The sequence below is a fragment of the Juglans regia genome, chromosome 6 (assembly GCF_001411555.2).
Source record: "Juglans regia cultivar Chandler chromosome 6, Walnut 2.0, whole genome shotgun sequence".
Lineage (NCBI taxonomy): Eukaryota > Viridiplantae > Streptophyta > Magnoliopsida > Fagales > Juglandaceae > Juglans > Juglans regia.
In genome coordinates, this window is record NC_049906.1 from 37,387,483 (window position 1) to 37,401,041 (window position 13,559).

The following is a 13,559-nucleotide window of genomic DNA, read 5'->3' on the forward strand; positions in this document are numbered from 1 at the left end:
TTATTGTTATGTATTTAATTTTCTTTTCATATTAAATTAATTTCTTGTTGGATTTAATTATTTATTTTCTTTTTAATCACTACGTTTGAATTATTTTATTTCACTTGCTGTTTTAAAATCCTTTCCGTTTGATCTATTTTGTGACCCAAGATGTGAGAATTGAATTTCATTTCTTTCCCTCATTTTTTTTCTTTTTCCCTTTTCCCTTTTTTTTCCCTTCTTTTTTTTTTTTTTTTTTTTCTCCTCTCCCGCGCCCCACACGTCTCTCCCTCTCTCTTCTCTCCGTCCGTGCATCGTCTCCCAGCCCGCCGCCGTGCGCCGGTGGTGACCGACACTGTCCCTCCCTCTCACCTCCCCTTCGACCGGCGACCACCTCCCTGTAATTTCAGCCCTCCTCGCGCCGCCGTTAGCCCCGCACACCACACCAAGCCGTGGCACTCCTTGCGCCGTTGCGCCGCCGTCGCACCACCTCCGGCCACCATCTTCTCACCAGATCATCATCAACCTTCTAGCAACCTAATGCACCCATCATTGGCTCCGATCTGTCACCGGTGAAGCCCATCTATCTCCATCTCCGATTTGAGCATTTTGGCCTTAAATCGCCGCCCACGCCGCCACCCACGGCTAATCACCACCACCACTAGCTTCACTGACATCCCTAAGTCCTACCCTATCAATCTCGGGTCATCATTTACACCCGTTCAAAAGTGGGTTTTTGAGACCCACGGCCACAGTGCATTTCGAACTGTTTTGTTGCTGCATTGCAGCTTCTAGTACCTCCGTGATCTTTCAAAAATTATATTATAGTATTGTAAGTATTTTTCCCAAAGAACTTTTGAGATGTAAATGTATTTTTGCGCTAATTCATATTTACTGTGAATTTGTTGATTATGCCGGACTGAGTCCGAGGAGTAAAGGAGTCAGTTGGATTGGATGATGAAATTGTTTGTGTGAGATTGGTTTATGCTTTGAAATTTGTTGGCTGTTTCGGGTTTAAATATTGGTGTTTTGAGTTTGATGTTGGTCATGGTGGATATTGGTGATTTTTAAGAAGTGATGATATATTTTGGGATTATGAGGGTTTTAAGTTTTGAGATATTAAAATAGATTATTTTAGAAGTTTAGGCTTAAATATCGAAATCCGTGATTGATTGAAAACTTACGGAAATTGTGTGATTATTTTTATAGGTGACGATTTATAGTTGACTCGACTTTTTTGAGGAAAATTCTGAAAAACTAAGTTGTCCAGGTAAGCGGGGTTCATCTACTAGTTTTGCATAAAAGAAATGAAATGAGGTCGACTTTGAAAATATGCATGTTTGTTTGAAAAGAAATATGAAACGATCTCAAATGTTTGTTCTGCATATGCATAAATTCTATATAAGAGAAATTATTTTCTGTCATGACTGGTATAGATATGAGCTAATTTTACGCATTCTGTTATGAACTATGCAAAATGAGCGAATATAAAAAATCTAAAAGTTTTTGTTATAAATAAATGAAGATGTTTTGGACTCTGTTTATTTCGAACATGGGAAATGATCTGAAGCTATTCAGTATTTTGTTTTGATATGATGTGTCATCTGAAAACCTTGGCATTAAGTTCTGATTCTGTATTTGAATGTGATCTGGTTCCGATGATGTTCCGTTATGTTTCTATTAAGGCCCAGCCACGGGTATAATGGTGGTTTATAACCTTACCACGGGGGTGAAACATGGTATACGGCCCAGCCACGGGTATAATGGTGGTTTATAACCCTACCACGGGAGTGAAACATGGAATACGGCCCAGCCACGGGTATAATGGTGGGCTGGGCATAATGGTGGCTTATAACCCTACCACGGGGGTGAAACATGGAATACGGCCCAGCCACGAGTATAATGGTGGTTTATAACCCTACCACGGGGTGAAACATGATATACAACTCAGCCACGGGTATAATGGTGGTTTATAACCCTACCACGGGGGTTAAACATGATATTTGTCCTGATGTGATGCTATGAGATGATATGAATATAATGTTTCAGTTTGGATCTGCCAAAGGACTTTCTTTTTAGGAACAAGTTTGTTTTTCTGAAAATTTCGCTCTGATGTTTTGTAACAAGTTTTGTTTATACATTCTGAAAGAAAATATGTTGTTTTGTTTTTGCATTCTGAAAGTAAATATCTTGTTCTGCATATCGAACTTTATAAATGCTCATGTTTACGTGCTAGTATATGCTCTCTGCTTACTGAGTTGTTGATAACTCACCCCTTATCTCCACAATATTTTTCAGATATTTTGATGGTTTAGCTGAGGATCAAGATTTTGAGGCTTTGGGTGAAATGATGTATGTATAGTGGCTTGAATCAAAATTTTCTTTATGATATTGGGAATTTGGAGTCTATTTTTATATTGTTGGAATGTGAGTTTAAGTGGTAGGAAGTAACTCTCCAACCCGTGCGGGACCGGGGTGTTACACCTTAGTTGTTGCTAAATTATTGGTTTGCATGTATGTGGTGCCCGACATCTTCACCAGGGGAAGGAGGAGTCAACTAGTGATTCAAATTAAAAAGAGCTATCCTTTTCTATCCGATTAGTAGAATCTGGGAGTGGTTTTGTAGTTTCATGAAGAAAAATAAGATCAAATTAGAGATGCAGGTTTGGGTGCTTTGTTTTTGCTATCCTGTGATAAGGTGCAACAATTTACTATGAAGACTCCTGATGTATTAGGTGCCGATAAGCTCACAAACTAGGAGCTACCTGTTCAAAGAGGAACTGTTCTGCTTATGATCACTAGACATGATGAGTTGTATCATTGGTAGTTTTCTTTTGTTCCCAATGATTTCAGGCGTATGAACTGTGGAAATTAAGAGTTTGCTACTCATAATCTCATATACCACATATTATACTTTTTTTTTTTGAATTATTTTTGTTCAACTAATTGAATTATTCTACTCATTATCTATATATCAAATATTTGATAAAAGAAAGAAAAAAAAGTGTGGTGTGTAAAGTTATGTTTAAAAATTTTCAAAATATGTGGTATATAAATTATATTTCAAAATAATAGTCTATATTTAAATAAATTATATATAAATACATATATATATATATATAAATTATAAATAATCTAGTCTAAATTGAGGGTTAAAAAATAAGTTTGTAGTTTGAATAAACGAAAAAAAAAAAGGCCAAAATTGAGGTCGGTACCGCCAATATTTAGGCCGGTACGAAATGGGTATGTACCTGTACCGACCAAATGGCCGATACGATACGAAATCCAAAACAGTGGTCATGAGGGCAATAAATCTGAATTGCAACAAGAAAACTCTTCATATGTTTATTTATTTATTTTTTAATTAGAGTCAGAGTCGGAGGTGTCGCCGGACAGACTTTAACTCTTCGATATTTTACATATGTTATAAAAATATGTATTATTTATATGTTGATCATATATATTAATATAGAACTTACATAGTTAAATTCAATAATATAATACTATGAGCTAATTATTATAAAATAATATGCTTATACTAAAATATAAATAGACTAATAATTTAATATATGTAAACATGATAGTATTATTACCATACATAATATAATAACATGGAATTAGACACTAAAAATAAGTTTAGTATAAAATTAAGTTAGAAATAAGTTAGATACTTGTATAACGTGTAATTAAAAACTATAGTATAAGTCTAGTATAGAAATAAGTAAATTAGATTAAATTAATAACACATAATACTAATTTATTAAAGTATAATAACATATAATTAGATACTAGAAATAACTATAGTAGAAATAACTTAGAGGCTAGTATAATATAATAATTTTTAATACTATAGTACTATAACAACATGATGTAATTAGACACTATAGTATAAGTTTAGTATAAAAATAAATTAGACGTTATTATATAAATAAGTTTAGTATAATAAGTTAATAACACAATACTAAGTAATTAAATTATTACAAGTGGTTTTGCCGTCCGGCTACTTTGAATTTTTGCCTATGGACTGCGTACAAGATGATAGTGATCTTGTCCTTAAAACAGATTAAGTTTGTGTTAATTAAGGTTATTGACTCAATCCTTAGTCGGAACATCATCCGTCAGGCTTATAATTGGCCTGTCAAATGGATTAATATTAGAGAATGTTTCATTGACCAATTCTCAAACAGATCCAATGTTGGGTAGTGGTTGGCATAATTGCTGCCCAGTTCATACTGTTGAACCTTGCATTGTTTGAAAGTGCGAACGACTTCATTATTCTCGTCTGTCTATGAGATAGATATTCTCGAAAATAATTTAATTACTTAGTATTAAGTGGACTTTAATCTAATTATCAGATTCGATAAAATTCCATAATTCACCAAAATAAATTTAACTTTTTCAAACTTTAAAACAAATATAATATTAAAAAATTATTTTATAATAAAATTCAACTTTTTTTTTTTTTTTCATTTTTCAAAACTCTATAAAGCATCATCGTATACAGGCAATCCCATCGTATCCATTTTTATCAAGGCCTGTTTTCTCCTACCCACAAAAGCCGCATTAATTTGAAGTCTCCTCTCGGTCTTCCTCAGAAAACTAATCCGCCTCTGCAACCACATTGCAATCTCTTGCTTCCTTTAGTATAATAGAGGTATAAAACCTTAGCTCCATGGTGTCCAAAACTATCGTTGTTGTTTTCCTTATGTTTCTGTCTTTAGAATTGAAGCCTTCAGGGGCACAAACTTGGGTGAAAGCAGGTTACTGGTACTATGGCAGCGAGTTCCCAATTTCTGACATAAACTCAGCCTTATTTAGTCACCTTATTTGCGCTTTTGCTGATTTAAACTCTTCCTCCTACGAGGTCTCTATCCCGTCCGCACGTGAGAAAAACTTCTCCACCTTCACGGAAACTGTTAAAAAAAAGAATCCATCCATTACGACCCTTCTCTCTATTGCGGGAGCAAATGCAAGCGACACAACCCTTTCATTGATGGTTAGCAATGCCTCTTTCAGAAAATCTTTCATCGATTCTTCGATAAGGATAGCGAGGGATTACGGCTTCCAAGGCCTAGACCTTAGTTGGGTTTCAGCAAAGACAACCTCAGACATGACCTATATGGAATCACTCTTTCAGGAGTGGCGAGATTCCGTGAATTTGGAGGCAAAGATCAACTCTAGCCTGAAAGAATTGATCTTGACAGCTGCAGTTCGATACACCCCATTTGTAGAAGGTGCTTCTTACCCTGTGGACACAATCAGGATCTGCTTGAACTGGGTGCATGTCAATGCTTTTGACTACCATGCGCCTAACTGGTCAAACATTACGGGTGCTCATGCAGCCTTGTATGACCCAACAAGTCAGTCTAACACAGATTATGGCATTGGCGAATGGATTCGTTTAGGCTTGTCTGCAAGCCAGTTGGTTCTGGGTTTGCCTTTCTACGGTTATGCCTGGACGTTAAAGAATCCCGACGACAGTGCTATAGGCGCACCTGCTACAGGTCCAGCATTTCCAGATGGTGGACCCATGAGCTATAAGGATATCAAGGACTACATTCAGCAACATAGAGCTGTTGTAATGTATAATGATACATACGTAGTGAAATACGGCATAGTACTTGGATCGACCTGGATCGGCTTTGATGATGTTGAAGTTGTCAAAATTAAGGTTTCTTATGCCAAGGAGAAGAAGCTACGTGGTTACTTTGTGTGGCAAGTGGCACAGGATGACAATTGGGAGCTTTCTCGAGCAGGTAGGAGATGCTGCACTAACTAGATCTATTTGATTCTAACCCTGCATAATACTAGTGGGACGTTAATCTATTTGCCTGCATTTTAAAATTAGAATTCAGATTATGAATTGAATTATCATCTTGGCTAAAAGAATTTAAAAAGCCCAAAATTATCAGGAAGAAAGATTGAAATGGCCTCCTCTGTTCAACTGTATAAAAATATTCGTTTAATTTTTTATTCTATTGTTGTTGATTGGTTCGTTTGTTTTTTTTTTTTTTCTCTTTTTTTCTACTCTTTATGTTCTGACTTTGTCCTGACTTGGACGGCCCTCAACAAATTGATTTTTCGTGGATTTTCCTGCGTCAATGGATCAACTTGGATTGGTTTTGATGGTGTTGAGGCTGTCGAAACTATGGTGTCAAAACTACTAGACAATGTAGTAACATCTCTACTGATATATTTCTCTCTGATTGAAAAATGATTTTCGCAGCAGCTCAAGGGGTTGACAGTAATCAGAACCTAAAGTGGAGATTATTAGTGATCATTTTGGTTCCAACTGCTTTGTTTATTCTCATAGTCTTGGTGATCATGTGCTCTTTAAGGAAGAGAAAGATAAAATCAAAAGGTGATATCTTTTGCTTCAGTTGTAAGTAGGATGTTGATTATTTACTGCATTTTAAACCAATTAAAAAGAAAAATTGACGTTTATGAATATTTTTTTCCCATGTATTTGCTTACCCCCTGGTGATACGGATGGTGGACGCAGCTAAAGAACCAGAAGCACAAGTCAACAACATAGTAACTGCTGGGAACATACATAACAATGTTCCTGATCTTCAGATCTTCAGTTATGCTGATATTGAGATGGCTACTAGTGCATTTTCATTTGAAAATAAGCTAGGAGAGGGTGGATATGGTCCTGTTTACAAGGTAAACATTTTTAGTATTAAGTCATATATAATAAGGAATTGTTCTGAAATAAAAATTGTGGCTGCTAGCTGCTGTATATATCTTGTCAAGGTATATTAATGGCGTATTTTATACAAAAGTCTTGTAATAAGCCTTATCAAGCCAAACATACTAACCACAAGTGTCTATATCGCAGGGTATTCTTGAAAATGGACAGGAAATAGCAGTGAAAAAACTTTCAAAAACTTCCACACAGGGTTTTGAGGAGTTCAAGAATGAGGTTATACTCACAGCAAAACTGCAACATGTTAATCTTGCGAGAGTTTTGGGATTTTGCATAGAAAGGGTTGAACAAATGCTGATCTACGAATACATGCCTAACAAAAGCTTGGACTTCTACCTATTTGGTAGGAATCCTTTCTGCTTATAGTTGATACTCTACCTTCTAGTTTTTTAGTACAAAAGGAATGTCATGGCACATTGGTTTGTATAATGTGATTTGATGCAGATCCGGCAAGACAATTTCTTTTGGATTGGAGTAAACGTGTTCAAGTCATTGAAGGGATTACTCAAGGACTTCTATATCTCCAAGAATACTCAAGATTGAGAGTAATTCATCGAGACCTGAAAGCCAGCAATATTTTACTTGACAATGAGATGAAGCCTAAGATATCAGATTTTGGTATGGCAAAGATTTTTGCAAAAGATGAACATGAAGCAAACACCGACCGGATTGTTGGAACATAGTAAGTACGCTAATGGTTATAGTTTAACAACAATTAAGCATTCTTGTCAGATGATGATGTGTATCATCAACCAATGCAGTGGCTACATACCTCCAGAATATGCTAGACAAGGTTTATATTCGACCAAATATGACGTTTACAGCTTTGGAGTTTTACTGCTGCAAATCATAAGTGGCAAGAAGAATGCCTGCTGCTATGGACAGGAGGAAGATTTAAACCTCCTAGACTATGTAATTTGGTTTAATCCTACTTTGTCTCCATGCTTTTAAACAAAAAAGACTTGAATTCTGCTTTTTCAGCTACACGAGTTGTATCATTGGTAGTTTTTTTTTTTGTTTCCAATGATTTCAGGCATATGAACTGTGGAAATCAGGCAAAGGCGTGGAGCTAATGGACCCATCACTGGATGATGCATTTTCATCATGCAAATTAATCACATGCCTGCAAACAGCTCTTTTATGTGTTCAGGAAAATGCAAGTGATAGGCCATCCATGTCGAAGGTGTTTTCAATGCTAAGAGGTGAAACTGCTGCTCTCACAGTCCCAAAAATGCCAGCATTTTCTACAAAAAAAAATGAAGATCATGAGGGCAATAAATCTGACTTGCAACAAGAAAACTGCTCCATCAACGATATGACAATCTCCCAAGTGGTGGCCCGATAAATAAGTATGGACATCTTTTTGGAGGGAGAGGTTCATAATGGGCGGAAAAATTCGTAGGCTGTGTAAAAATTCAAAAATCCGACTTTGGTAATGACTAGCACCGTTGGAGTTTTTTTTTTTTTTTTTGCTTTTCTAATCGGAGTCTGAGTCTGAGTCGGAGTCGGATTTGTAGCCTAACCGACTCTACCTCGGACTTTAGCCTCCACCTCCGACTTATACCTCTTGCTCTTATATTAATATATATATAGATTATAAAAATATATATTGTTACTCATAAAAAGTCTAGAACTTGCGTAGTTAAATCCGATACCATACTAGTATATGTTAATTATTATAGAATCATATAATTATATTATAATATAAAAGACTTAGTCTAATAGTGAGTAATATGAAATAGTCTAGCATAATAACAAATAATTAGAAAAAAAACGGTTAATAGTGTACTATAATAACAAGTAATAGTGTAGTTAGTTTAAAATTTTTTTTTTTTCCTTTTGTGGAAATGTTTGGCTGTCACATTTAGAGATAATTTCCATTTCGTTTGTCTTACCTTACAACTATTAGTTGTAATGATTCCCTTAATTTCCAGTTTCAGCTTTGCTTTAATGGTAACAAATCCATTATACATACCACTTCCAAGATAACAGGATATTTTTCCCTCTTTATAAAAACTACACTTCAGAAAGCCCCAAATGCTTTATGATCGAGCTAGCATTTCGGAGATTGTTACATCATTGATGGAACAATATTCTTGCTGCCATTCAGATTTCTTTTCCTCATCTTCATTTCCTTTTGAATACGCTGGCTTTTTGGGGATTGCAAGAGCAGCAGTTTCACCTTTCAGCATTGAAGAAACTTCCAACATGGATGGTCTATCAATTGCCTTTTCTTGAACACATAAAAGAGCTATTTGCATGCATGTGATTAATTTACATGATGAATGTGTATCATCCAAAGACTGGTCCATGAACTCCATGCCTTTTCCAGATTTCCACAGGTCATATGCCTGAAATATTTGAAGAGTGCCGATATTATATGATGTTACTCATGTAGCTCATAGTAAAGCGAATTATGCTCAGCCCAGAGAGAAAAACAGAGGGAGAGAGAGATGAAAGCAGTTCGTGTTAAACCAACTTACATATTCTAGAAGGGTTAAATTTTCAGTCAGATCATTACAACTGGCATTCTTCTGGCCACTTATGATCTGTAGTAGCAGAACTCCAAAGCTGTAGACATCGGATTTAACAGAGTACAAGCCTCGTCTAATATATTCAGGAGGAATGTAACCACTGCATGCATGGGTTGATTCTACATCAAACACTATTTGACAAGAATACTTAAAAAATTGAATTAAACTTTGGCCATGATTAGAATACTTACTACGTTCCAACAACCCGACCCGTGTTTGCTTCATGTTCATCTTTTGTGAAAATTTTAGCCATGCCAAAATCTGATATCTTTGGCTTCATCTTGTTGTCAAGTAAAATGTTGCTAGCTTTTAAGTCTCGGTGGATTATAGTGAATCTTGAGTATTCTTGAATATACAGTAGTCCTTCAGTAATCCCTCCAATGATATGAACACGTTCATTCCAACCCAAAAGCAATCGTCTGGTAAGGTCTGCAACATCAATTTGAGCATAAAAAGACAGGTTAGGAGATTTGAGTTGATGTAAAGTACGACTCATGGACCAAAATGCTAAGGTCTACTAGTTTTTACGCTCAATATTTGCCTATTCTTTACTAATTGTCGTACTTAACTCAAATATGCAAAAAAAAATTCCTACCAAAGAGGTACAAGTCCAAGCTTTTGTTAGGCATATACTCATAGATTAGCATTTGTTCATCCCTTTCAATGCAAAATCCCAAAACCCTCACAAGATTAACATGCTGCAGTTTTGCTGTGAGTATAACTTCATTCTTGAACTCCTCAAATCCCTGTTTAGAGCCTATGGAAAGTAATTTCACTGCTATTTCCTGTCCATTTGCTAATACACCCTGGAACATAGACACTCCAGCATGCTTAGTATACATATTCAACCAGCTAGCTCATAATTCCATGATAGACTTTCCTATTTCCAATATTACAGATCATTGCGTATACTTATATACTAATTATAGATATAAACCAAATAACAGAAAAGTTTACCTTGTAAACGGGACCAAAACCACCCTCTCCTATCTTATTTTCAAATGAAAATGCTTTTGTAGCCTTCTCAATATCTGTATAACTAAAGAACTGAAGACCAGGAACGTTGATATTAACCTCAACACCAGCTGCTATGTTGTTGTTGACTTTCGCTTCTTGTTCTTTAGTTGCTATGACCGAGTCGATAAATGTAACACCCCAAACCCGGTTGGCCTGGAGAATTACTACCTGTCTCTTAAGAACTTATTTTCCAACACAACTAAAAAGAAACTCAAATCTTTAATAGCAAAACTCAATATCAAGAGTTCTAAATAACCACATTGAAAACTCCACAAAGCCATTACTGCAGCCAAAATAAACTAAGGAGTTCGTAATCTCTCGGTAGTCATAACAACCCAATCAATAATTTCATAAATCTTACTGAAACTCAAGATATTAATAAAACCCAAAGACATTAAAACTAAAAACATCAGAAGTCCTTCTTCTACCAACATCTCCTCTGCTTAAACACAAACAGCAATCTAATCCAAGTCCTCATTTGGACTCTCCACATCATCTGAAAAATATTATAATGATAGGGGGTGAGTTATCAACAACTCAGTAAGCAGAAATCATATGCTAGCGTGCAAACATGAGCATTTACAAAGTAGAGCATGCAGAACAAAATATTTTCTAGAGTTATCATGCAGAACAGAACATATTTTAAAAAATAACAGAGCGATGGTTTTAAGACAAGTAGAACCCATAGTGCTTTGGCATAACATAAACTGAGTATCATCATCAGATCAAAACAAAACATCAAACAGAGCAGAGACCATGTTTCACCCCCGTGGTAGGGTTGTGCTAACCCCGATGGCCAAACCAGGCAGAGATAGCGGTGAAATCTTTCCTTTATTCTTCTCGGAGCCCTGAGTGTGCACACAGGAAAGACCAAAATAAAACCACTTTGTTTCCAAAGTGGGTGCACTCAGAGACAGAGAAGTTGGTACCAACCTAAACAGAGCAGAGCATAACAGAGCAGAGCAAAGCAGAGACAGAGTCAGATACGAAAACCAGTACACCATGCCAAAGGTTTTTAGATGTTATATCAAAATAATACAGAGTACCAAAACAGAATCAGACAGTTTACACACGCTGAACACAAAAGCCAGAACATCTTTCTAAATAAATGCACAACTTTTCATATTCTCAATATCGCTCTTTTTCCAGATTTCAGAAACCACATGACAGAATTTAGCTCATGTCTACACAATACATGTCAGAACATATTTTTCTTTTTTTCGTACAGATTTCATGAATATGCAAATAAACGACCGATGTTGGTTTTGTTTTTCCCAAGTTCTCATTTCACCACAAAAATATGCAAAGTTTTCAGAAAATCAACCTCAGTCTCAAATAATTCATGTAAGGCCTAGCATAGGAACCCCGCTTACCTGACTCCTGCAGCGCATTATCTATGACTTGAATACGGTCTCTATCCGTCTCGTCACCTATTCATAAAAATAAAATAAACTAAATATTAAAGTCCAACAACACAAAATTGGTCTTAGACAACTTAAGACCCAATTTCTAGACCACAATTCAGTAAGTTTAATCAAACTCAATCAGCCAAATAATAATCCGGACACCCCACACTTCGACCCAAAATTTTCTATACCAATCTCAATATTGTCCAATACAAGCATCAAAACCAATGTCAACTCCGATTATCACTAACTCACACTTATTTCAGCAGCTCATACTTCCCAAGCAATCGTCAACAATTTAACCAGGACGACACTACACACTACTCTCTCTCCGCTTACAACTCCACAATAGGAAAAAAATATCTCAACACTTCTAGATGTTAAAAGGCCCCAACAAACCCTTCTAAACATTTCCAAAACATCAAACCAATAATCTAAAAATATATCATCACTTCCTAAAAATCACCAATATTCACCATGACCAACGTCAAACTCAAAACACCAATATTTAAACCCGATACAGCCAACAAATTTCATAGCATAAACCAATCTCACACAAACAACTCCATCATCCAATCCAACCGATCCCCTTACTCCTCGGACTCAGTCCGGCACAACCAATAAATTCACAGTAAATATGAATTAGCGCAGAAATACATTTAAATCTCAAAATTTCTTTGGGAAAAATACTTACAATGCTATAATATAATTTTTGAAAGATCACGGAGGTGCTAGAAGCGGCAACGCAGAAACAAAACAGTGCCAAATGCATTGTGGCCGTGGGTCTCAAAAATCCACTTTTGAACGGGTGTAAACAAAGACCCGAGATTGATAGGGTAGGGCTTAGGGATGTCGGTGAAACTAGTGGTGGTGGTGGTTGGCAGTGGGTGGCGGCGCAGAGGGCGGTCGAAGTCTAAAATACCCAAAACGAAAATGTTGATGGTGGGGCTTCACCGGTGACAGATCGGAGGTGGGGTTGGGTCCAATGGGTTGCCAAGAGGTCGAGGATGAAGTGGTGAGAAGATGGTGGCCGCCTGGCCGGAAGTGGCGTGACGGCGGTGCTGGAGCGAAGGTGATGCCGCGGCTTTGAAGGGCTGCTGGTGGTTAATGGCGGCACGAATGGAGGTGAGGTTGGTGGGGTGAGGTCGCCGGTGGCAGGGGAGGCGAACGGACTGGGGGAGAGGGGCGACGCACGGGAAGAGAGAGGGAGGGAGTGCGGCGCGCGGGAGAGGAGAGGAGAGGAGAAAAAGAAAAGAAAAAAAAAAAGAAAAAGAAAAAAAATAAAGAAAAAAGAAAAGAGGAAAGAGAAAATAAAATGTAGGGAAAGAAATGAGGTACAATCCTCATATCTTGGGTCACAAAAAAATGATCCACCGGAAACGATTTTAACACAGCAACTAAAATAAAATAATTCAAACGCTGTGATTAAAATGAAAATAAATAATTAAACCCCACAACAAGTTAATTTAATTTGAGAAGAAATTTAAACGCATAAAAATAATTAATTTAGAGAAAGCACTTCAAAAATAATTTTCGTAAACTAAAAATCATAAAAATAACACAACTAAAAATCCAACAATTTTAAAACAAGAGAATAAATTTTAAATTAATAACAAAAAAATCTTTCAATTAAAAATATACTAAAATATGGGGTGTTACAACAATCAAAGAGTGATCAAGAAAATCTTTAAAATGTCAATCATTAAAGCCTGGCCTACTTGTAACTGGTACAAGAGAATTTACCTTTTGATTTCAGCTTTCTCTTCCTAAATAACACGCCGAGAAGACTATGAGGAGAATAAATATAGTAACTGTTGGAACCAAAATGCTCACGAGTAATCTCCACCGTTGCTTCTGATTGTTATCACCCTTAGGATCCTTGTTATCAATCGTTTGAGTTGAATCTGGATTCAT

At 36.4% G+C, this 13,559-nt stretch overlaps 2 protein-coding genes across 2 annotated transcripts; one reads left to right on the plus strand and one right to left on the minus strand.

The window, feature by feature from the left end:
• Positions 1-1,279: 1,279 nt before the first annotated feature.
• Positions 1,280-8,033, plus strand: LOC109006213 (G-type lectin S-receptor-like serine/threonine-protein kinase At1g67520; the record flags this gene model as incomplete). Its single annotated transcript, XM_035690820.1, has 6 exons — positions 1,280-1,304; positions 6,545-6,645; positions 6,821-7,031; positions 7,133-7,370; positions 7,450-7,600; positions 7,722-8,033. Coding segments are annotated over 6 exons (1,038 nt in total), but the record flags the coding sequence as incomplete, so codon positions are not given.
• Positions 8,034-8,730: 697 nt separating this feature from the next.
• Positions 8,731-13,559, minus strand: LOC118348696 (G-type lectin S-receptor-like serine/threonine-protein kinase At1g67520). The gene is made up of 6 exons (XM_035690821.1): positions 13,479-13,559; positions 10,180-10,269; positions 9,818-10,028; positions 9,414-9,651; positions 9,172-9,322; positions 8,731-9,039 (listed from the first exon to the last, which is right to left on the minus strand). The coding sequence occupies exons 1-6, from the start codon at positions 13,557-13,559 to the stop codon at positions 8,731-8,733; spliced, it is 1,080 nt and encodes a 359-aa protein (XP_035546714.1).

Bases quoted from the DNA above. Each gene is read 5' to 3' on its own strand.
- LOC118348696 (XM_035690821.1), bottom strand. From the start codon at position 13,559: ATGAATCCAGATTCAACTCAAACGATTGATAACAAGGATCCTAAGGGT. The intron at 9,652-9,817 runs GTAGGAATTTTT...TTGATGTTGCAG, and splicing joins CTTGGACTTGTACCTCTTTG to ACCTTACCAGACGATTGCTT. The intron at 9,040-9,171 runs GTAAGTTGGTTT...CAAATATTTCAG, and splicing joins ATTTAACCCTTCTAGAATAT to GCATATGACCTGTGGAAATC.